A 26,143-nucleotide genomic window follows, 5' to 3' on the forward strand; every position below is an offset into this window, starting at 1 on the left:
AGCCACGGTACAAAGAAGCACAAAGGTTGGCGCAGAGCCGAAGCTGTGTGTAGAAGAGCTTCGGAGTAGCGGCGGAAAAGGAAACCGACTTAAAGATGAAAAACCAGATTAGACCTCGAAGAGTTATCATAGAGTTATTGATAAATGTAAAGGGCATTCTTGTAATTTTCCATGGGCTGCGACCCGTGCCTATAAATAGGTGAACAGTATCCCTGTACTGTTCACGTTGATTCAGCATTGGCTTTTGCATCACGCTTGTGCTTTTACCTTCTTACGAGCTGAAGGTACACTTATAATGTAATATTATCTTTACTTTTCCATCATAATAAAATGGAAATGATTCGACAATAATACACAACTGTTTATGTTATCTTTATGCTTCATATAATCCCTTCTTCATTATTATATTTTATGCTGATGAAGGTATGTCCTTCATAACCTTCGTCCGAAAATCATTATATCCTTAAGGAAATAATGCTTAGAAGGACGAAGGATATTAACATTTAACATTTTGTGTTGCCTTGTTCTTGATTCATAGCATTTGAGAACAAGTCCCCAACAATAGGTATCAAGGAATGGTAATCAATTTCAAGGTAGGAAATGCAGCAATTGTGTAGCACTCAACTCCTATCACCTAATGCATCATTTCAAGTGATAAAGAATTTAAAACAATAAGGAAGGGGTAAATGCATCGGGGCTTGCCTTGTGTCGTAGGGGACTCGGGATCTGTTCCACAAATGTCAAAGTAGAAACTGTCCCCGACAGGTGGATTTTCAGTCGGTGGTGCAACTTCCTCTTCAACAACTACTTCTTCGTTTTCTAAACATAACAATATATACACATAAATGCCCATGTGATGCTATGATCATGTAGTTATGATAGAACATAGTAAGTTATATCTTGAATATAACTTTCCTTCATGGTACTCCTAAGTCATTAGGGTTTCCTAGGTTAATACCCTATCAGGGTTAGGCAAGTTCTATTCTAGGAAGCTAGGGTTTTGGGTTTGGGATCCAATAATGTGCAAAACATACCAAACTTTACCCAAGGGCTTTGATTATTATATTAAGCTTACCCAAAAAGTTTTATGATTTTTGGAGCTATCAAGTAATTTCTAAAATTACAAAAGACTAGGTTTAGGTCTTCTTAAATGCTAAATAATTCATGGTTGGTGCTAAAAATCTTGGAATTATTTTTATTGAATACTAGAGGAATTTAGGAGTCTAGTAAAATTGGCCTCATGATTTTATAATTTTTCTAGATTTTTCTATAAGTCTCCTAAGTCTGGCAGAAAAAGAAAAAGAAAAGGAATGAATAGTAACGTGCTCAAACCAGCCCGAGTCGGTCCACGAACAAGGAAACGCGCCCGCGCTGGCGACTTTGCACAAAGGTCCCTGTTGATTTGAACAACCAGAAAAAGAGGTCGCGGCACTATTCCTATGTTTCATTGACATTTGCGTAAAACCCCTCCTACTTCTATTTCTTCACAGCGTCAAGTCCACGACGTGAACGACGATGAACGCGCCCTCCGGTGAACTTGTACCAGCCGAGATGCGTAACCACCGGTGCTCTAACTTGGTCGACACCTAATCCTACCCCTGGCAACCCTAGGCCGACCATCAATTGCACAATTCCCGCCCGGAGCCTTTCTGCCCACGACGACGGCGAAACCCAAGGGGAAATCGAGGTGTTCTTGGCGATTCAGGGAGGTCTAGCTCAGTCAAAAGGGTCTACGAGCAACAGGAGACTTAGGGGGGCTAGAACATCGAGCCAAGAAGCTTGAACTCACCCGCAAAGAGCTAGCCACGGCGAGGTGTTCACGGTGGCGCGGAAACCCGATTTGGGGGAAAGGGAAATTGGGAGGCTATGGTGGACGATCAGAGGCGAGAGCTGGTGCACTAGGTGCGTAATAACCTAGCGGAGCTCACTGGGGCATCAATTTATAAATTTCATCAGCGGTGGCGTCCAATTTGGAGAAGGCGTGCTGGCGGCTGGAGAGAGGGGAAGTTCACTGGCGCGGGTTACCGTGGCATTCACTGGAGCAACGACTCAGTCGATATATAGGCCGTCTATAGCGACCTACGACGACGTGGTAACAAGGCAGTAGTGTGGCGTGCTCAGGTTGACAGCGATCATCACCGCGACGGCCACCAGCCACGTCGCGACGTAAGTGGATGAGGTGACAAAGCGGCCACAGTGCTCCGACTTCATCCTGTGCTAAAGATGTTTCACCCCGAGTCGTTATCCGGACGCCCAGGGGCGCGAATCACAACGTCGGCGCGAATCCGAGCGTGGGGTCACCAGCGGCGAGGTGCACTGCACCTGGGATCTTTTTCAGTTACTGTACCATGGTAATCCTCATCAGAAGTTCTGACAGCACGATTTGGAGAGCTTTATTCTCTAATTTGTATGTGATAACATGTTAATCCACTTGTAACAAATTGTGTGATGATGTTATTATTTGAGCATTGTGTGATGATGTCCGGTTATGTAAATTGTTGTGTACGTGAGTTGCTGATCCTGACACGTACATGGTTCGCATTCGATTTGCCTTCTAAAACCGGGTGTGACAACCATGGAATGGGAAGTAGCAACCATCTTGCCATGACGGCAAGGGTGATGGACAAGATATTTTCAAATTTTAATTTGGTCAATTCTTGGATGAACCAAGTGAGCTTAGTCAACACAAAAGATCAAAGCTCAAATGACCTAGCTTCCTATGTCACTTTCAAATCAAAGAGGAAGAGCTTGCCAAAAGACATCGAGAGGAGCAGACAGGATGAGAAAAACCAGCTCGAAAAACTCGTCCAAATGAAGAAATCTGGCAAACAAGATCTCCCTTTGCATCCAAAACACGAGAAAGACCCCTCTTAAAACACACTTCATAGTCATCCTCAAGGAATTGCGAAACAGAAAGCAGATGGAAATGCAAATTTGAAAACATAGCAACATCCTTGCGAACAAAACTCCCGTTCACTCGAATGGAGCCACGAGAGACAACCACCTCTCGACTTATCCCCGAATGTGATGTATTCCTTACCAATCACGGGGTCGAGGCTAGAGAAATATTTGGAGCTTCCGGTCATGTGGTGCGAACAGCCGAAATCCATGAGCCACATGTTCTCCAGGCCTCCATCCTACATCAATAGAAAGACACGGGGTGAGCAAATGACACATCACTAGGGTTAGGATATCGGGAATAATACTAGTGCTACGGCATTCGCCCCTAAAAAGTGTATTTTAAAAAATACAAACTAACAATTGTCGACTAGTAAGGAATACCAGTAACATATATAACAATATACTAGTAAGGAATATATGTTGCTCACTATCAAATAGATTTAAAATGCCAAATACAATGCAAATAATTGTCTGAAAACATTGAACTATATTACCTCGCCTACAACAATACAAATAATTGTGAAACTATACTATCATGTCATAATAACAATTAACAAATAGATTTGAACTATGAATTATCAACTATTTTCAAAAAATCAACTAACAAATGTACACCAATCGTCATCTTCTACCACTGAACATATAATACTACTAATAAATGTGCACAAACCTAAAAACGAGTGGAAAACAGTGATTACCGAGCAGTTATCAACGAATCTTGTCGTTAGTGTGCCGAATCTCGTCCGTGTCTAAAGCTGGCGCGCCCTCGCTTGATATGTCAGAATCCGGTGTTTTCTTGTCAAGAAACGATGAAATCTGACCGAATCTCGATGTATTTTGGGCGAGATCTCTCATTAGTGTCACTTGCGACAGCCGAAAGCTGAGGGAGTGGAAGAAAGAGAGAGAATGAAATGAGTGGAGTTGTCGGGTGAAGGCTGTGAAGTACATAGGAGATTTTTTATTAATAGGTTCGAGTTTCGGTTAACGGTTCAGAACAATTGAATTTGAATTTTAGTTTGTATGAAAATATAGATTTTTTTTAACAATAAATATACTTCTGAACTTCTAAGAACCTCTAATTTTTATAAACTCTTTTCAAAACTTTTATATTTTTTTAAATTTCAAACGAAAAATTTCAAAAAATCAGTGAATTTCGTTTCCGTCGTTTGTCGGGAACGGGAAAAAACGCCCAAACCCGTCGAATCCCGAGCGGGATTTATATCCCAACGACACAAAACTCTGGAAGTCCCGCATCTCCCGATAAAACGCCGCGACCACACAAGAAGTGACCTCTGACCTCCACAGTCTATAACGGCACGACCCTCGCTCATGTTCTCATCTTCCCACTCCTTCCATTTGTCCTCTTCCTCTCCCTCCCACGCCACCGTCAACGAGCTCCAGAGCCCCGCACCGCGCCGCCCGCCAGCAACCACCCCCTCCTCACCCAGATGCCGCGGCTGCCGGGATCGCAGCCTGCGCCGGAGCGGCGACTCGCCGTGCTCCTGTCCCACTTCCACCCGTGTTGCGAACCTCCACGCACCATCGCCTGCGTCGCCAGCGTGGAGTGCCTCCGGACCGCAGCCGAGGAGGAGGCCGAGATGCAGTTGAGCCTCTCCACGTCGCCCTGCGCAGGAGGTGAGAAGGGGGGATCCTCGGGTGGCGGGCACTGCGTGTTCTGCAACATCGTCGCGGGCACCGCGCAGGCCTTCAAGGTTAGTATGCACGCTGGCGCCTCCCGCTCCCAGCCTGTTCAACCATTCTTGTAATTGCGTCGCTATTCGAGGCGTTCTATATTTATTCTGGTTTTTCCAGAACTTTCGTGGACTGTGGGGATTTTAAATTTGCTCTCGTGATGTCCTCGTGTGTCAGTTGTTGATGAACTGGTTGACTGTTTATTGATTAATTCGGATTGTTGTGTGCTTCATTTTGCAGCTCTACGAGGATGATATGTGCTTGTGCATCCTGGATGCTAAACCTCTAACAAGCGGGTAAGGGTTTAATGCTCTTCTCACTTGTCAGCTCTATCATTACTTCAGTTCTTGGTGTGCTTAATTTCGTTAAGTTACTCGAGTTTGTCACCCACGATTAAAACCAAATACAGATAGTGACTTGTTGTGTAACGTGAGTTTTCACTGGGTGTTTGATTTTGTTTGAGTAACATGCAGTTTTTGTTATTTGTCTGCATCAAGTTTGTATTGCTTTGTTTGCTATGTTCTATTGACGTGAATTGACAAAGAATGTCTGAAATAATATGTACTAATAGTCTGTATGTTGGGTACTGAAGGAGTTGAGATCGCTTGCTCGATAAAGGGGTAATCTAGACTCTTTTTTGTGCAATTGACTAAATAGTTTTTGAATAGGCCATCGGATAGTCAAGTTTTCGCACTAGAATGAATGGATGACAATGACATAATTAATGCCTAAAGCGAAAGAAAACATTACTGCTAGAATCTGGACTTGAATGTTTTGGTCTTCACTCTTCAGTGTTTGGATAAATCATAGATGCTATATGCAAACCAATCTTTTCTGCCCTTGAGCTGTAAATTTGTAGAATACTGAAAAACTGGGAATGATACCCTATTGGACTTACATCTCTGCTGTAGTTTGATTGCCATCATTCGAGTGTTTTTTCAAGAAAATCTAATGGCACTTCTTGCCCCTTCATTGGACATTGTGATTTATGCACCAGATGACATGAGTACTTTTAAAATCTGTGCAATTGTTAGTCCTGTAGATTACCTCTTTCATGAAGCTAGAATTTGCATTGCTGAGTTCATTCGAGTGCCATTATATAGACTTGTGGTATTGTTTGATCAGGACAGATATATCCTCAACGGTGGCACTCATACAAAAAGTAGTAGTTGAGATGCAGCTCTTTAGGTGGCTAAACTTTTTATATTATCTTATTATCTGGGTAATAGATATTTCAATGCATGTAGGCATCAATTCTACTTTCGATGACATGTCTTCACTTTGTTGGCTCACTGGTCATACAGTTGTCGTTGTACTGTAAAATACTACATCTTAGAAAAGATGTGATTCTAGCTTTGGTCAGAGTCGAACTAATTTAAGTTTGACTGAGTTCATGGAAAATATCAGCATTCAAGACTCCAAATAGGTATATTATGAAAATATATTCCATAATAAATCTAATGATACTTATTAAAAATGATAAGAATTAATATGTTTGTATACAAATTTAATCAAACTTAAGATAGATTGACTGAGCACTATTCTAGAATTGCATCTTTTCTGGGACAAAGGGAGTATCACCTATAGCATTATTTATAGCTTATTTAAGGAAGTATCTATCCTTTTGAACTGATTAGTATGGAGAAGCTTATGTCTAGAGTTGGAATTGGCATTACATCAGTCTTGACTACAAAAGGCACCTGTTTAGTAGTGATGTTCAACATAAACAATTTTTTTGGTTGGTAAAGCTCTGTTAGTTAACAATGTTCATTTCCTATTCTGTAACTATACGAGCTTTAGGACATGCAGTATAATTTTTTGGTGCTGATGCACATGTCAGTGTACTAATGAATAATTTTTTTAATTGAACCTTGTATTACTCTTATTTTCTCTTAGCTCATGTGCTTAGTGCATTGTTGTAATGCCATTTGTAACATCATCACATGTTAATGTATTTTACCCTCAATTAATGTTCTTTATTTTTCTGTTTCCTCTGTAGGCATTCCCTTATCATTCCAAAAAGTCATTATCCATCAGTGCAAACAACACCACCAACTGTAAGTTTCATTATCATAAAAACGCAGAAGAGCTTGATAGTTATGTGGTTGATTGGATAAGCAATTGTCTGGGTACAACATGATATTTATATTCCACCGTAAACATTATGTGGAGTTTTTTCTTCTATATTTTCTTCTGTTTATGCTCTGGGTAGTCAATTATCATCGTATTAATCCAGTTTCACATATTATGGTTTTTCCCGATTAGCACACAGCCACTATAAAGGGCCCTTTGGAATTTAGGAATTTTTTCTGTTTTTTGCGTTTTCCTGCGAAAGTGGCCTGATTCTGTACGATTAGTGTGAAAATCTTGTGCTCCAAAAAGGTCTAAATAAGAAAATAAATTATATATTTTACTTTTAAAAATAAATTCTAGTTTTGCATTGCTATGTCTAAAAACTATATTTGGCTCTGAAATTTTTCCCTCGTGTTTATCAGTTACCAAAGATTCATAGTAAAAATTATCTTTCATAAACAATATTTCCATACTTATGCATTTATGATTCATTAGATTATTGTAACACTCCGTCCACTTCCGGACCGACGGTATTTACTCTTGGCAACTCTCTAGGATCATATATTGCCCCCACAGACCAACATAGGTCTTTTGTGCGCACTTTGTCCTCACTCATGCGCACCCGAGAAAACTTTTCGGTCGATCACACATCCCAAATTGATTAAAGCTAAGCGCGCTTAACTTAGAGATTCTTTCGAGATAGTCTTCCGAAAAAGAAGATGCACCTTATTGGTATGAGTACACTATTAATTCTATTAAGTCTGTAGAAGATTAGAATTTGGGGCAATTGGCCACACCTCAATTGGAGGGCGGCGCCTTCTATTATATAGGGCCGACTGACCTTGCTTTACAAGGCAAGGGTAATTTCCTTGATTTACATCTGCTAACTATAGCAACTAATCCCTGATTTGCATCTGGTGATTATGGCAACTAATCCCTGATTTACACCTGCTAACTATAACAACTAATCTGCTGATTATGGCTATGATATGCCACATCATATGGTAAGGAGTTGCGACATATTCTATTTCCTAACACCCGCCCGCAGTCGAAGCGGGAGGCTCCCGGACGCAAAGGCTGGATCGAAATTCTCGAAAGAGTGCTGTCGGAAGCCCTTTAGTCATGATGTCGGCGAACTGGTGAGAGGAGGGCACATGGAGAACCCGAATCTCACCAAGGGCCACCTTTTCACGGACGAAGTGAATGTCGATCTCGATGTGCTTCATTCGCTTGCGATGGACGGGGTTGGCCGTCATGTAGACTGCACTGACGTTGTCGCAGAAGACAATAGTGGCGGAGGGTAGCTGGATGTGGAGCTCCTGGAGTAACTGTCGAAGCCAGCAGCAGTCGGCCACAACATGAGCCATGGCCCGATATTCTGCCTCGGCGCTGGAGCAGGACACCGTGGTCTAGTGCTTGGAGGACCAGGAAACCAGATTGTCGCCGAGATAGATGTAGAAGCCGGAGGTGGATCGTCGAGAGTCTGGACAGCCTGCCCAGTCAACGTCAGAGTAGGCAGTCAGCGTATCAACAGATCCGGTGCCAATGTGAAGACCTGAGGAGAGTCCCCTGGACGAAGCGTAGGATGCGCTTGATAAGCGCACGATGAGGCTCGCACGGGGCGTGCATGAAGAGGCACACCTGCTGAACAGCATAGGCCGGATCAGGACGAGTCAGCGTCAGGTACTGAAGAGCCCCCGCCAGGCTCCTGTATTCAGATGCGTCCTTCTCTGACAGAAGAACCCTGTCGGTCGCGGATAGCTTGGCGTGAGTGTCAACTGGTGTCTATGTCGGATGACACTCAGCCATGCCCGCGCGCTAAAGAAGCTCGACAGCGTACTGTTGCTGGGAGAGGAAGAGGCCATCTGAGGAGCGTGTGACAACGATGCCGAGGAAGTGGTGGAGGGCGCCAAGATCCGTCATGGTGAACTCGGAGCTCAGCCGAGCCATAATGCGCTGAAGGAGGGCCGAGGACGAGGCAGTGAGAACGATGTCGTCGACGTACAGTAGTAGGTAGGCGAGGCTCGTCCCCTCTCGGAAAATGAAAAGGGACGTGTCGGAGGTGGAAGCGATGAAGCCGAGCTGTCGGATGAAGGTGGCGAAGCGCTGGTACCAGGCCCGTGGAGCTTGCTTCAGTCCGTACAAGGACTTCTGCAGACGACAGACGTGGTCTGGGGCACCAGGGTCGACGAATCCTGGTGGCTGCTGACAGTAGACAGTCTCCTCGAGGTGGCCGTGAAGAAAGGCGTTCTTCACGTCCAGCTGGTGAATCGGCCAGGTGCGGGACGCGGCGATGCTGAGTACAAACCGTATGGTGGCCGGTTTGACGACCGGGTTGAAGGTCTCGTCGTAGTCGACGCCCTCGCGCTGGGAGAAGCCTCGGCCAACCCAGCGAGCCTTGTGGCGAGCGAGGGACCCATCAGCATGGAACTTGTGCCGGAAGATCCAGTTCCCCGTCACGATGTTGGCGCCGGGGGGCGCGGAACGAGCTGCCAGGTGTTGTTGTCGACGAGGGCCTAGTACTCATCCATCATCGTGGTACGCCAGTTGGCATTGGCCAGCGCGCTGCGGTAGTTCATCGGAATCGGCAATGGTGAGGATGTAGTGGCCGCCAGCCCTTCATAGCGAACACGAGGAATGGCACCCGTCATGGTGCGGGTGGTACGTGGCGGCAGTGGTGGTGGTGGCGGAGCAGGCGATGCCGCCGGTGCCGGTGAGGGCGCCGTCGGTGGTGTTGGGGCGTCAGGAGGGGCTGCCGGGGCAGCCGCCGCTCCGGACAGCTCGGGGCGGGGGCGACGGATGTAGACCCGTGGTAAATGGACCATGCTGGGTCCAGGCGGGGGCACGTGACCATGCCCGCCTGGTGTCGAAGGAGGCGATCCATGTGATGTCACAACGTCGGGGGGTGGCTGGTCATCACTCGAGTGAGATGGAGTGACCACGGGTGGCGAGGAGGAAGTCCCACCTGCAACAACAGTAGAGCAAGGCACCGAAACCATATCGTCGTCAAGGAGAAAGTCATGGGAGGCGTGGGAGGAGGCATCTGAGGTGGCTGCAAAGGGAAAAGTGGGTCTCGTCGAATATGACATGGCGAGAGATGATGATGCGACGTGTCGATAGGTCGAGGCAGCGGTAACCTTTGTGCGAGGGGGGATATCCGAGGAAGACGCATGCCGTGGAGCGAGGGACGAGCTTATGTTTGGAGGTTGCTTGCATGTTGGGGTAACAGAGGCACCCAAAAACACGCAGATGGTTATAGGTTGGCGGTTGATTATGCAGACGAGTGTATGGAATGTCATGCTGAATGGAGGAGGATGGGCGCCTATTATGGAGGTAGCAGGTCGTCAGGAGTCCCTCGGCCCAATATGCGAGGGGTAGGGAGGCATGGAGAAGCATGGTGCGAATGGAATTGTTGAGTGTGTGGATGATGCGTTCGGCTTTGCCATTTTGGGGTGATGTGTAGGGACAGGAGGAGCGGAGGTGAGTGCCTTGAGCAGCGAAGAATTTGGTGGTGGCAGTGTTGATGAATTCAGCCCCGTTGTCAGCCTGAAAACATTTCATGGGAGAGCTGAATTGTGTTTTGGCGAGCACAGCAAGCTCACTTAGCTAAGTGTTGGTGGACCTCTGATTTTTTTTAAGCGGAAAACCCAATAGTAGTGGCTATAATCATCCAAACATACCAAATAATATGAAAAACCAGACAGACTGTTGATGGGTGAGGTCCAAACATCGCAGTGAACCAGTTCGAAAGGGGCATGAGTTATGGACTGCGAAGCGCTGAAAGGTAGACGTGTATGCTTGCCTATCTGACACGAGTGACATAGGGAGCGGTCTACTTCATTACAGGAAACAACATGCAGTTTATTAAGGCGTTCTAGAGTGGCGGGTGCAGGGTGACTGAGACGTTGATGCCACAGAGAGGAGGAAGCAGCCAGGAGAGCATGAGGTGGAGCGGCAGCTGTGGAGGAAGGCATGGTGTATAGGTCCCCGTCGCAGTTACAGCGGAGAATCACGCGTCCCGTCCTAAGATCCTTGACAGAAAAACCATGTGCGTCAAATTCAAAGGAACAACTATTGTCGCGAGTGAATTGACGGACGGATAGCAGGTTGCGGACTATGGATGGTGCGACAAGAATATTATTAAGAGTGAAATTTGTGGTAGGTGCAGGAAGGACGGAGTGACCTCTAGACGTAACGGGAATACTAGTGCCATTACCTACTGTTATTGAGGAGATGGAGGGGGAAGGCGTTGGGTAAGCATACCAGCCGAGGATGTCATGTGTGTGGAGGCGCCGGAGTCAACAATCCAGTCGCCCAACAATTCCATGTTCTACAGAGCAGCGATGAGGCTGGTTGCATTCCAGGTGCTGGTGGAGGTGTTGGAGCCGCTGGAGGAGGCCTAGAGCGGAGCGAAGGCGGTATTGGCCTGCGGGGAAGGCCCTAGTATACCTAGGTTGCGTCCAACCTGGGCACCAGGACCTCCAGGGGCACCAGAACTACCCTGACGGTGCTGACCAGGAGGGGTGACGCGCTCTCCAAGGGCCACACATTCGCCGGTCCAGGGATTGAAGCCCCAGGGAACGCGTTTGTAGGTGCTGGTGCTGCTGGAGGTGCCGCCGGAGGAGTTGGGGAAGGGCTGCTGGCCACTCTTCTTGGTGTTAGGACGTCGGCCGCCCTGTAGCTGCTGCTGTTTGTGACCGCCAAGAGAGGAGGCAGCAGCCAGGAGGGCGGTGGTGGCACGCACTTTTTCCTCGTTTTTCAGGCGCAGTTCTTTGAGGAGGAGCTGGTGCCGGGCGGCAGCGAGGGTGAGGGGCTGCGTCCCGACGATGTTGTCGGCGACGTTGGAGTAAACCTCGTTGAGCCCTCGCAGCAGGTTGAGGACGAGGTTGGGTTCAGAGACGGGCTGCCCAACGTCGCGCAGTTCGTCGGCCTTCTCCTTCATGCGAACGCAGTAGGCGTCAATGGACAGATCCCCTTGAGTCATCGAGTGGAACTCGTGATTCAAGAAGATGGCGCGAGGAGCTTTGTTCGCCTGGAACACGTCGCCGATGGCCACCCAAAGGGCACTCGCCGTCTGCTTATCGTCGGTCATGGCAAGGTTGAGGACGGCGTCAGAGACGGTGCTGTACATCCATCTGCGGACGCAGAAGTCAGCCTGCAGCCAGGTCTCGTCGGAGTTTGAGGTGGAGGCGGTGGCGAGATGATGTAGCAACCCGAATTTTCCACAGGTGGCCTGGAACGCCGTCGACCACTTGGTGAAGTTAGAGGGCTTCAACTCAAGGGTCATGGGGACATGGAGCTTGATGTTGATGGTGGCGAAGGTGCAGATCACGGGGGCAGGGGTTGATTCGGTTGCCATGGGGAGGGGAGGGAGGCTGAGGGGAGAGATCACGAGATTAGATTGGGATCGGGACCTGAGCTCGTGGTACCATGTAGAAGATTAGAATTTGGGGCAATTGGCCACACCTCAATTGGAGGGGGGCGCCTTCTATTATATAGGGTCGGCTGGCCTTGCTTCACAAGGCAAGGATAATTTCCTTGATTTACATCTGCTAACTATAGCAACTAATCCCTGATTTGCATCTGCTGATTATGGCAACTAATCCCTGATTTACATCTGCTAACTATAGCAACTAATCTGCTGATTATGGCTATGATATGCCGCAGCATATGGTAAGGAGCTGTGGCATATTCTATTTCCTAACAAAGTCTTGGGCCAGGATATCATATCCTGGCCCCGGTGGATGGTGATATCCTGGCCCAAGACTTAATAGAATTAATAGTGTACTCATACCAACGAGGTGCATCTTATTTGTTGGAAGCCTATATCGAAAGGACCTCCAAGTTAAACGTGTTTGACTTGGAGCAATTTAGGATGACTGACCGACCGAGAAGTTTTCTTGGGTGCACATGAGTGAGGACAAAGTACGCATAAAAGACATGTGTTGGTCTGTGGGGACAATATATGATCCTAAAGAGCTGCCAGGAGTAAGTATTGCCGGTCCAGGAGTCAACGGGGTGTTACAAATGGTATCAGAGCCGACTAGGGGTGGAAATTTGGCTCGGGCTCGACGAGCCGGCTCGGGCTCGGTGAGGCTCGGCTCGCGAGCCAAAACGAGCCCGAGTCGAGCCTGGTTTTGCAGCTCGCCAGAACTGCGAGTCGAGCCGGCTCGGTCCAACTCGCGAGCCGAGATAACAACGTCAAGTATACTATTATACCATATTACTATTATGTTTTGAACTATTTTATTGAATTTCTTGAACTTGATACGTGATACACTTATATTGTAGTCCAAAAATATATTATACACCATTTTTTATCTTATATATAATAAAAAATATATAATTTATACTCTAAACGTGATTTAGTGTGAGGCTCGCGAGCTGGCTCGAGCCGGCTCGCGAGCCGTTACCGAGCCGAGCCGAGCCTCTCGGTCAGGCTCGCAGCTGCACCGAGCCACATCGAGCCGAGCCGGGCTCGGCTCGTTTCCAGCCCTAGAGCCGACCCTCACGGTTTCACGGGCGTGTGTGGGTTAGGGATTCGGGTATATGGCACATGTGGGCCCGGAGTGGTCACATGACATGACATATAACGATACTAGACACAGACGTGGCCAAGAGGGGATGTTCCTGGCTTGGGGTTGACCGACGAGGACGTCGGTCTTCTAAGGGGGTGGATTGTGATATCTTGGCCTCGGTGGATACCGTTGGTCCCAAGAGTGGACAGAGTGTTACAAATGCTATCAGAGCCGACCCTCGCGGTTTTACGGGCGTGTGTGGGTTAGGGGTTTGGGTATATGGCGCATGACACATGTGTGCTCGGAGTGGTCATATGGCATGGCATATGACGACACTAGACACACAGACGTGGCCAAGAGGGGAGGTTCCTAGCTTGGGGTTGACCGACGAGGATGTCGGTCTTCTAAGGCCTTGTTCGGTTAATCCCGTAACCTATGGATTGGATGGGATTGGAAAAAATTGAGAAGAAATTTGACTTGCTTGGGATTTAAACCCACCCAATCCCACTCAATCCACATGGATTGAGAGCTAACCGAACAAGCCCTAAGGGGGGGTGGATTGTGGTATCCTGGCCCCGGTGGATGGTGATATCCTGGCCCAAGGCTTAATAGAATTAATAGTGTACTCATAACAACAAAGTGCGTCTTCTTTTTCAGAAGCCTATCTCGAAAGAACCTCCAAGTTAAGTGTGCTTGGCTTGGAGCGATTTTGGATGGGTGACCAACCGAAAAGTTTTCTCGGGTGCGCATGAGTGAGGACAAAGTGCGCATAAAAGACATGTGTTGGTCTGTGGGGACAATATATGATCCTAGAGAGCTGCCAGGAGTAAATACCGCCGGTTCAGGAGTGGATGGGGTGTTACAATTATGTGTCGTTTGTTTACTTCACTACACTGCATTATAGGGAGTCTTGTAGATTAACCTTTGATTGTTTAATTTCAGGTACTAGCAGCTATCTGCTCTAAATTGCCACTCCTGGGTACTGCAATCATGAAGGCTACTCAATGTGGTAGGTAAATCATAACTAAAAGGCTTCTTATTTTTCACCTTGTAAAATTATTTAGAGGAAATCATACTTTGCTGATAGAGTGGATGACTCCAACTCTCCACCTCCTCTCTCTCGATGCTTCCACCACCAGCCTCTCGTCGACAGCTACCCTAGCCCCGACGGCAACGACCTCTCCCAACTCAACTCGTGCGTCGGACCCCCACTCTCTCCTCTAGCCCAACCTTTCTTCACTGGAGGCTACTCCAAGAAGTTGTGATGGCACAATGGCAGCCAGTCCCCTATCAGCTCTAGCAGCTTGGGGTGGTGCCATCCTTATTCCTGCTCATATTGCGACGTGCTTTTAAGCGTTACTGCTGATGGTTGTGATGCATTCCCCTCCAAGATTGCGCTACATGTTGCAACATCGTCCACGGAGACCCCCATGCTGCATGATGTAACGCAGCCCAAGAAGAGGCCTGCCATGTGCTTTGTGATTGTGCGCCCCACCCCTGCGCGTGGTCCAGATGCAGATGGGTGGTATACGGTGGTTAGTCGTTGTGAACTTAGGGGGGCAGTCTCGACACCCACAACGTCCCAGAAGGTTGATCCTAGAGGATCTTCAAGGATGATGTTTCAACTATTTGTCCACCAAGCATTGTGCGGCGCGGTGTCATCTTCCTACTCGATGCTTCCATTTGCCATGGACTAGGTCATCGGGCAATCGGTTGCCCTCGTGCTCAGCCACAGGAGCATGCATTTATTTGAATGTGGATTGAGTCGGCACCTGTACATGTTGATGACACCCTCTCTGCCTAGCAAGGTGCAGGTTCTCTGCCTTGCGGTGCCCTCCCCTTGAGTGGATGCGCACAGGCCGCAGTGTTGGGGTTGTGTTGCATGAAACAAAAACTATGGACTCTGGTGGGCTACCAAGGCGTCATCGTCGTAGGTTGTGACGTCATTCTTCAATGTCGTATGCTAGTACTCGTTTGAAACAGTGCCACAGGATGCTTATAGCGGGCAGTAGTGACTAGCTGAGGTCATGCCGGTGGTTGTCGACTGAGTGATGCTCCAACCGATAAGGTCGAGCTGCTGTATCATCGAGCATTCAGTGGACCTATCCCAGGAGGAAGATAACATGTGTCGTGTTGTGTTCATCACAATTATTGGCACGTCGCCGAGAAGTGGAACTGGGAGAGGCGGCAAGAGTGATTGACAAGTATTTTGACATTGATGCCTGTGGCCTATATGGCCCTTCACAAAGCCTGAAGACTTTCCATTGATATTGTTAGATGAAGCAACAACGCAACACATTTGAAATGGCGGTCAACCGGTGCGGACAATAAGGTTTAGTTGCTTGGTGAAGCCATGGTTGTGACTTGCTCACGTTGTTGGTCGCATGCTTGGATTTTAGCCATGACAAGTAGGTTGTTGAGCTAGTTCTGTCGGATCGATGCTTTGCATCTGTCCACAACGTCGCGCTTCGATATGTATGAGTTCAAGCTCAGTGCATGGACACATTGTCTGAAACATGTGTCGTCGTGTCCGAGTCTTTGAGTGGAGGAGCTAGGAAATGAATCATTTATTAGTTTGCTCGAGTACTAGGTTGAAGGTCATTTGATGAGGATCGTGAGCCCTCGTTCTTCGCTTCTGGGCCCTCCACCAATGGGCCTAGTGACGAGAATGGCCCTGCTCCTCGACGTCATGGTAGCTGGTGGCGACGACGATTCGGCTCTGTGTCTAGGCGCAATAATAGGGTTGTTTGGTAGGCTGCCCTTTCGGCTAGGCATGCTTCAATAGTGCAACTCGGTCGGTTTGGTTGGTTGCCCAGTGATCCAAGCCTGGCCCAACGGGTGCAACTCGACCCTTGTACCCTGTCCCTGATTGCATGAGGGGGTTTGGTGTTTCCCCGGAGCCAGGTTTGGCACGTGCATCCTATGGCCATTTTTTGCTCCCGCAAGATTACGCCATCGACCTCAGTGAACTCGCCTCCCTCCTCGCAGCCGGCGCCTTCCACCATGCCGTCAACCTCTGCGCGTCTCTACCAACCTAACTACACGCTACACCTGTTGTCCCTCCTTGCCAGTGTGGGCGATGGCGCCTGTGCCGGCGTGATGCGCTTGCCGCTACCATCCCTATCGTCCTGCAATCTCCTTCTCGATTCTCTCCTATTCGTAGGCCGCCACGTCGATGTGCACGCCACGTTTGGCTTCCTCATGGCAGTCGAGACGCCCTCGAACACCTTTGCATGGAACAAGGTCGTCCAGGCCTGTGTTGCGGCGGGCGACCTCGATGTGGCATTTGCCATGCTGTAGCAACCTCGATGCGGCACTCGCGCCTAACCGGATCACCAACAACATGATGATTGATGGGCACATCAAGGGTGGGGACCTGGAGGCTGGTTATGGACTGCGTGATCAAATGCTACATCATGGCCCAAAGCTAAATGTTATCACTTACAATTTGCTGCTATCAGGGTTGTGCCATGCTGGCAGGATGGATGAGACGAGAGCCTTGATGGATGAGATGGCATCATATGGCTTGTTGCCGGATGGTTTCACATATAACATATTGTTTAATGGTCTCATAAGAATGGGAGATTCACATATAGCATAAATGGTTTGTGATGGAGATGGAGAAGGGTGGAGTGGATCTATGCGTGGAAACCTTCAACACATTGATTGTCGCTTATGGGAGGGCTAGGGCTAGGCAACTCAAAAAGTGTTTCTGTTATGGTGGGCGTCCAGTACAGGCGCCGCAACAAGGCTGGTAGTCCTAATTAGGGGGCTGAACTGGCTTAGGCTAAGTGGGCTATTAGCAAGGCCCTTTAGCAGTAGAATAAAGAGGCTAAAGGCTTTTTAGGTTAATCTGTAATAGGAGGTTATTTATACCTTAATTGGAATGAAATGAGAACAAAATTTGATCAACATATTGTTGATCAGCCGCCGCCCTGCCCTAGTTTTCTCCTCTCCTGCTGTCTTCCCCCTGGCTGTGAGAACCACGACCTCCTCTCATCGCCAACCGCTCAAGGAGCGGCCACCTGCCACACACAGCTACAACCTAAGGAGAAGAGGGCATACCAATCTGGTATCGGAGATGCCGGGCAACGATGACAACACTGCCAGCGAAGTCGCATCTGCTGCGGCGCCAAACACCACCAGCGCAGCCCTGGAGCAGAAGCTGGACACCATGACGAAGGCCCTTGCAGATCTCGCCACCAGGGTGTTCAATCTGGCGCTACATGTGACAGAAATCGATGGGCGCACGACTCCCATAGTGTCCGCTGCCCGCAACCATCCAGGGTTTCCTTACGGTCTCCCAGGTTATGGCGGCATTCCAGAGACATAGGCGCCATCGACCTCTACCAGGCCACCACCAGCTATAGCTCCACCATCATCCAACCCATTACCAATCCACCAAATCCCATGCCCCACTCGCCGTCACCTCTTTCATCCTTTCCACCATACATACCACAGTAGCCATTACACCATATCCCAACCCATCCCACCCCGCAGTCTTTCGACGCTGGAGCTCCGCGACACTACAAGATGGAGTTTCCGACATTTGATGGGAAGGAGGATCCCCTCGAATGGTTGAACCACTGCGAGCAGTATTTCAGAGGCCAACACACGATTGAGGAGGACAAAGTGTGGCTCGCCTCCTATCGCCTCAAGGGAGCGGCACATACCTGGTATTTCATGGTGGAACGGGACTGTGCAACGGTGACATGGCCTCAATTCAAAGAGCTCTGCAATGAGCGCTTTGGTCCGCCACTACGCACCAACCCATTAGGCAAACTGGCCCGTCTTCGTTTCCGGACAACCGTGGATGATTACCAAGAGCGCTTCTCGTCACTGTTGTGCCACACCTCTCCGTTGGCACCTGACCAGCAAGTGCAGCTCTTCACGGCAGGATTGCCAGACCGGATTAAAATCGATGTCGAGCTGATGAACCCACAGAATCTGCAGCAGGCTTCTCGACTAGCAAGGGCATATGAACGTCGTTGTCATTGATGGTGCTCAACAGCCGCAGCAGATTGGCAGGGCCCCCAGACCATCTAGTCGGCCACCAGTGCTCACACACATGACCGACAATGCCGCCAAGAATACACCCCAGCAGCCACCAACACAATCACCATTCCTGTTCAAGCGCTCACCCCCGCCGAGATGGCAGAACGACGTAAACAAGGGCTATGTTACAATTGTGACGAGCCCTATGTACGCGGCCACCGTTGTCCCAGGCTATTCTATCTGGAGGTCACAGACTTTGCTGACGATGAGATCAAGGGTGACACAGATGATGACCAGGAAGAGCAGGACCCAGTGGTCTCCCTACATGCAATAACTGGGATTAGAAGGGAGGACACCATGCAGCTGCGGGTAGTCCTCAACGGTCAGGAGCTGCTGGCTCTACTTGACACAGGCTCAACACATAACTTCATCAACCGCAAGGCGGCACAACAGTATGGGGTTACTTTGGAACCCACACCAGGGCGCCATGTCAAGGTGGAAAATGGAGACCCAGTTTTCTGCCAGGGAGTAACTCGTCGCGCACCCATTGACATCAACAGGGAGAAGTTCACCATTGAGGCATATGCAATTCCCTTGGATACATTTGAGATCATTCTAGGGACAGCATTCCTGAGAACATTGAGACCAGTATTATGGGATCTCCAGGACCTTTGCATGGCCTTCTGGCATGAAGGCCGACGCATACTGTGGAAGGGTTTGGGGTCTGTCCGCACAGACACCACTACACCAACCACATGTAGCATCAACACTGAACCCAAGCACATGATGGATCACTTGTTGCAGTCCTTTGATGATGTCTTTGAGGAACCACAGTCAGTACCGCCAACCAGACATTGTGACCACAAGATCCACCTGAAACTAGGCACTGCACCAGTAGCTGTTCGTCCATATCGTTACCCCAATTGCAAAAGGATGAGTTAGAAGCTCAATGTGCGGATATGCTTCGTCGTGGTATAATCCGACACAGTACATCTGCATTCTCAGCCCCGGTCCTCCTAGTGAAGAAGCTTGACAATACATGGCGTTTTTGCATTGATTACAGAGCCCTCAATGAACACACTATCAAGGATAAATATCCTATACCAGTGGTTGACGAGTTGCTAGATGAACTCCATGGGGCTCGATTCTACACTAAGTTGGACCTCCGTTCAGGGTACCATCAGGTCCATATGCACACAAGGATGACATTGAGAAGACATGCTTTCGTACACACCATGGTCATTTTGAATTTTTGGTCATGCCGTTTGGTCTTACCACCAGCGATGTTTCAGAGCTTGATGAATTATGTACTGCAGCCCCTGTTGCGACGTTGCGTGTTGGTTTTCTTCGATGACATCTTGATATACAGTCCGTCGTGGTCAACCCACCTTCAACATGTCAGAGCAGTGATGACTTTACTTCGCGCCAACAGTTTATTTGTCAAGAAATCTAAATGCAGCTTTGGAGCCACTTCTATTGTATACCTGGGACATGTCATCTCAGAATCAGGGGTGTTGAGGACTTGTTCTCAAATGCTAAGAGTTAAGAACAAGGCAACATAAAAAGTGTTAAATATTAGGGTCCTTCGTCCTTCAAGACATTATGTCCCTTCAGATATAATGAATTCCGGACGAAGGTTGCGAAGGAAAAACCTTCGTAAGCTCAATAAATGATAAGGAAGAATTCATATACGAAATAAAAAATAATATAAACATTATTATCAATTTGTTTCTATTTGCATTATCATATTCATAATAACAAACTATAGATGTACCTTCGGTTTGACGGAAAGTAAAGGTACAGACGTGATGCAAAAAGCGAATGCCAAGTCAGCATGAACGGTACGGGAGTACTGTTCATCTATTTATAGGCAAGGGATGCAGCCCATGTAGAATTACATTCATGCCCTTTACATTTATCAATAACTCTATAGTAATTCTTCGAGGTCTAATTTGCCTTTTCATCTTTAAGTCGGTTCCTCTTTTCTGCTGTCATGCCGAAGCTTTTCTACGCACAGCTTCGTGATCGTCTAGACCTTCGTCATAATCATCTTTCGTTTCGCTTTAGGCTTCGTCCTGACCATGCTCTTTTATACTCATGACCCAATTCCGAAGATATCTGTTCACATATTTCACTTGGAAAACATTGTCAAATCATGTTTTTGAGGACCTTCGGAAGCCGAAGGCCCCCAACAAGGGGTCTCTATGGACAGTGACAAAGTCGAAGCAATCACCGCCTGACCAACACCTAAATCAGCTCGTGGGCTGCGAGGATTTCTTGGAATTGCGGGCTATTACCGCAAATTTATTAAGGACTTTGGCACAATTGCAGCTCCCCTAACCAAACTCCTCAAAAAAGACAGTTTTGCAGGGTCAGCAGAAGCAGCCACAACCTTTACAGCACTCAAGGAGGCACCGTCTACAACACCGGTTTTGCACCTTCCGGAGTTCACCAAATCATTCATCGTGGATTGTGACACATCCGGTTTAGGGTTTGGGGCAGTGCTACATCAAGACAATGGCCCAATTGCCTTCTTCAGTAGACCGTTCGCCACACGACACTTGAAGCTCGCTGCTTATGAACGTGAGCTCATCGGTCTGGTGCAGGCAGTACGTCATTGGAGGTCGTACTTATGGGGCCGTCGTTTTCTGGTTCGAACAGACCATTTCGCCCTCAAGTTCATGCTGGACCAACACCTCTCAACTGTTCCGCAACACCACTGGATTAGTAAACTGTTCGGGTTTGATTTTTCCGTTGAATATCGACCCAGACGTTTTAACACAGTGGCGGATGCTCTCTCCCGCAGGGACGCTGAAGCAATGGAGTCCCTAGCCATATCTGTACCATCGTTCCAGCTATATGATGAAATACGCAGTGATGGCAGCAGCAGACCGGAATGGAAACAACTACATGAACAAATCCTCAATGGCACCCAATCGGCGCCATGACACATCCAAGAGGGCCTAATACTACATGGGTCCAGGGTATTTGTACCACCTACATCACCCACAATAATTCATATTCTACAGCTAGCACATGGCGCGAGACATGGGGGTTCCAAAAGACATTACACAGGCTTCGCGCAGACTTCTACATTCCAAATGACAGAACTCTGGTTCGTGACTTTGTCAAATCATGTACAGTCTGCGAGAAAAACAAAACTGAGGCCTTATACCCATCAGGGTTGCTGCAACCCTTAGAAGTTCCCTCACAAGTTTGGGCAGACATAGCGATGGACTTCGTGGAAGGCCTCCCAAAGGTGCACGGCAAATCAGTCATACTAACTGTGGTGGATCGGTTCTCCAAATATGCCCATTTCATTGCCCTGGGACATCCTTATACTGCAGCCTCAGTGGCACGAGCCTTCTTTGACAACATAGTCCGTCTTCATGGATTTCCACTTTCCATTGCCAGCGATCGTGATCCAGTCTTTACAGGCAGCTTCTGGCGCGATCTTTTCAAGGTGGCTGGGGTCAAACTCCACATGAGCACGACTTTCCACCCCCAGACAGATGGACAGTCCGAGGTTGTCAATAAAACTATAGCCATGTACCTGCGATGCCTAATAGGAGATAGGCCGCGGGTGTGGGTCGATTGGTTGCCATGGGCGGAATATTGCCACAACACTGCCTTTCACTCAGCTCTCCGCACTACACCATTCCAAGTGGTCTATGGAAGGCCACCACCATCCTTACTGTCGTATACGCAAGGAACAACAGCCACAGATGCAGTAGATGATCTATTAAAAGACAGAGACATTTTTCTCTCGGATGTTTGAGAAAGATTACTGCAAGCACAGGCATATGCAAAACGGCACTATGATGAACACCATCGTGAGCTAGAATTCCAGGTGGGTGACTGGGTATGGCTGCGACTTCTACACAGCCAGGCACGAGCACTAGTTGGCAACAAGAAGAGCAAACTGGGTCCAAGATATGCAGGTCTGTTTCAGGTGCTGGAAAGGGTGGGCACGGTGGCTTATCGGCTGTAACTTCCAGATGACGCTCGCATCCATAATGTTTTCCATGTTGGCTTGCTCAAACCCTTCAAAGGTGATACACCAAGTGCTCCTCTAGCCCTCCCAGAGATGCACCAGGGGAGGGTCCTGCCAACACTTGAGCGCGTGCTACGCGCACGACTACGCCGCCAAGAATGGCACCTTCTTATGCAGTGGTCCGGGTCTTCAGCATCAGAGGCAACTTGGGAACCACTGGCTCGGTTCAGAGAAAGCTACCCCAATTTTCAGCTCGAGGACGAGTTGTTTCTCGAGGAGCCAAGAGATGTTATGGTGGGCGTCCAGTACATGCGCCGCAACAAGGCTGGTAGTCCTAATTAGGGGGTTGAACCGGCTTAGGCTAAGTGGGCTGTTAGCAAGGCCCTTTAGCAGTAGAATAAAGAGGCTAAAGGCCTTTTAGGTTAATCTGTAATAGGAGGTTATTTATACCTTAATTGGAATGAAATGAGAACAGGCTGTGATCAACATATTGTTGATCAGCCGCCGCCCTGCCCTAGTTTTCTCCTCTCTTGCTGTCTTCCCCTGGTCGTGAGAACCACGACCTCCTCTCATCGCCAACCGCTCAAGGAGCGGCCACCTGCCACACACAGCTACAACCTAAGGAGAAGAGGGCATACCAGTTTCACTGTTCTGTCTGATATGGAAGAGAAAAGGATAAAGTCAAATGTTATCTCTTTTCGTTTAGTTGTCAAGGCTTTTTGCAAGAACTGGCAGAAGCTATAGCTATCTTGGTTGATATGATATACAAAGATGTTGCACCGAATGCACATGTGTACAACTCAATCCGTGATGCTTATATAGAGTCATATGACGCTGAGCAGGCTTTTCGTTTGGTTGAGAAGATGAAAAATAGTGGAGTACTACAATTATAATTACCTATAATTTGCTGCTAAAAGGTCTTGGCAAAAAATCACAAATGTTGAGGTGTAGAGATCTCTCCAACTCAATGATTGATGCTTATACGGAGATCTTTATTTTAGTGATACTTGAAGGTAAAAAATAATAGTACAAGCTTTGCTAGAGTATTTAGTCATTTGGGACATAGTTGATACATTGATTCTGCAACTGGATGTCTGTTATGGTCGCTAGATCGGTGAGGGATTGGAGAGGGGTATCGATGGATAGGAACGTCGGCCGGGGGCCTCTGCCCACGGCCGAGCAAGAGAAGGGTTTCTCCCTTCTAATTCTTGCCTACTTTATTTCTCATCCATTGATTACATAAATAGGCCGTCTGGTCGCTCCTGTCTAGCTAGAGATCCTTATCTCCTTAAAACTCTCCTAAAACTCTCAACAAACTAACTGATAACCTTTCTAGATAATCTCAACTAATCTCTTAAATAATCTCAACTAATCTTCTAATCTTATCTCTAACTATCCTTATCTAATCCCCCTTGGAGGGCCCATGGTTGTTGCTGTCGCAGCCCCTCCGTGGGCCTCCTTAGGCCCTGACACTACACCCATCCTGGACAAGCAGCTCGTCCTCGAGCTGCAACATAACGGGTGCTCAAAGACAAAGTCTACTTGACCCAAAACCAGACACCTAGAAGATAAGCCTTTTACATCTCGGCTTATCTTATTATTCTGAATCTGAATTTTTTTACCCCATAAGATAAGGCGGACACCCTCCACGCATTGGACTTGCACGTGTGCAGCCAGGATCCCATGGACGCCATTTGGACAAAAGGGGGGCCACATGGACGGGCACCTGAAATAGATCGCAACAATAACCAGCGGAGCTGGAATAGATCGCAACAATAACCAGCGGAGGCGCCCTCGTGGCGGTTGGTAGCGGAATGTGGTGGCGCTAAACAGTGCGCCCTTGCCGATGACGAGGGGAGTGCCTTCCCTACCACTGCTGCCGTAGAGTTGAAGTTCGTCGCCCGTGGGACACGTACCATGCTTGCACTTGGAGATAGCGGCCCGGTGCCGCTGCCGATGGCCGGCCGATAGGGCGAGGTCGCGCCCCCGTGTGCCGAGGTCAACCGTCACCAAGGCTGCCTCGAGCATCCGCCGGCGCATCTCTCGCATTCTCCATCGTGCAAGTAAGCCACGAGCAGCAGCCTGTATGCCCACAACTGTCGACGTCTAGAGCCGTGCGGACAACGCTAGTTGCTGCTGCTCATGTTGCACTGCTGCCTTGATTTGCAGCATCCCTTGCTCAACCATCCGGAGCGAGGCTTGCATCTTTGCGAGATCAGCCCTTATGATGGTCCACAAGTCCCCCATTGATGGAGCTGGTGATTGTTGAGTCGTGGCTGCCCCTAGTGGTGTCGCCCATGGGGACAAAGACGCTGTCAACGAATATGATGTGACGAAATTTGGCGTTGTCCCTGGAAATGGGCACACCGACGTCCAGGATGTGGTGACAAAATTGCCAGGCGATGATGTCCATGGAAATGGGGACGCCGGTTGCCAGGATGACATGACAAAGGTGGCAATTGTGGTGATTCTAGATTGACCAAGCCACAAAATTTCTACTATATGAAGCACCAGTTTCCACGGTTCCATCGTTGTCGTGCGTCACACGGTAAAAAAACTAAATTATCTATAAATGAGGATTCAAACCATGATTGTTGGCTCCAAACCCACATTTACACCCATACATGTCTTTTTGTTTTATACTCTATATATAAGCATAAATAGAAACCGTAGCAATGTACGGGGCACTTTGCTATTATGATAGAATTGAGGCTTTTTTTTTAATCTGACCATCCACTCTAGAAACTGAACTTGCCCATCAGTCATTAAAGGAGATGTCACCAGTTAAAAGCTTAGCTGCTGATAGCAGTAATCTTATTGACTTTGTAATTTTGTTCCCACTTCCGCACTGGGCATAATAAGTTATACATCTAAAATCTTGATTTTGGGTCTCAATAGATGTGTCTAGTGTGTTGTTATTATATTCCATTCTTTACTTTATAGTTTATAATCGTGTAAGAGCTTGAATTATAGAACTCATCTATGTCATCTCATATTTTGAATTATAGAATTCATCTGTCATATCATATTATGTGTAGTTACCTACTTTAGGTAACCATATTACTTCAGCTTTCCCTAATAGTATCTTTGTTGTGTAGATGCATTCAATGTGCTAATCAACAATGGAGAGAAGGCAGGGCAAGTTATTTTTCATGTGAGTACTATGACATGCTGTTTTTCACCGAAGTAAATATCATGTTACTATTATCCCTACCAAGTTTTGTTAATAGAGGTTTTATTGCAGACTCATGTGCACATCATTCCACGTAGCAAAGATGATAACCTGTGGTCTTCAGAGGTAATTGAAATTTTGTTTATGTCTCCTTTCATGCTTAAGTAATTTTCTATCATAATTTCTATTGATATCTGTGAACATTTGCACAGACCTACTCAAGGAGCCATATTTCACATGGCCAGGAAACTACGCATCTTGTTAGCAGCATCAAGGAAATAATCTCTTCTTCCCCCGAAGACTACAGTACTGTAATGTCATCCACGCCAAAGGAACTCTGAAACAAATTGAAAAGAATGTAGACAACCGATTAAAAGGGCATCTTTTACTTTTCCTCTCGTTCAGCTTCAAGAGCATTGCTGCGAGATGAATTGATGTACAGCTTTGTCTCAGTCATGCCTTGAAATTTTGATAGATATTGATAAAGTACTGGTTTTAGAGAAGGCAAATGCGGTAGATCCTAAGGTCGTAGTTGGTACGTGACAGTGATCAGGAACCATCTTGTGAAGAATTGTGAAGATTTGGTTTCTGGCAGTTGGTTGGTTAAACTTCTCGAATGAAGAGGGAGAATGAGAACCAGGAAAGCTGAGCCTGGGGTGTAGGTGGTGGAGTCCAGTCCACACAATGTTTTTGATCTCATCAGAACGTAGGAGACATGGATATATGAATGAGTACATATGGTGGCAATTTGAATCAAAAGCCATTTTCTTTCGGAAGCATTGATGAGCCAGTAGAGCA

The 26,143-nt window shown here is 47.7% G+C and overlaps 1 protein-coding gene across 1 annotated transcript; it reads left to right on the top strand.

Moving 5' to 3' along the window:
• The first annotated feature begins 4,190 nt into the window (after nucleotides 1–4,190).
• On the top strand, nucleotides 4,191–26,143 carry LOC103641022 (adenylylsulfatase HINT3). Its single transcript, XM_008664437.3, has 7 exons — nucleotides 4,191–4,613; nucleotides 4,834–4,889; nucleotides 6,593–6,650; nucleotides 14,127–14,193; nucleotides 25,272–25,327; nucleotides 25,418–25,471; nucleotides 25,558–26,143. The coding sequence occupies exons 1-7, from the start codon at nucleotides 4,350–4,352 to the stop codon at nucleotides 25,684–25,686; spliced, it is 684 nt and encodes a 227-aa protein (XP_008662659.1). The 5' UTR covers nucleotides 4,191–4,349; the 3' UTR covers nucleotides 25,687–26,143.

Source organism: Zea mays, chromosome 10 (genome assembly GCF_902167145.1).
Source record: "Zea mays cultivar B73 chromosome 10, Zm-B73-REFERENCE-NAM-5.0, whole genome shotgun sequence".
In the NCBI taxonomy this organism is placed as follows: Eukaryota; Viridiplantae; Streptophyta; class Magnoliopsida; order Poales; family Poaceae; genus Zea; species Zea mays.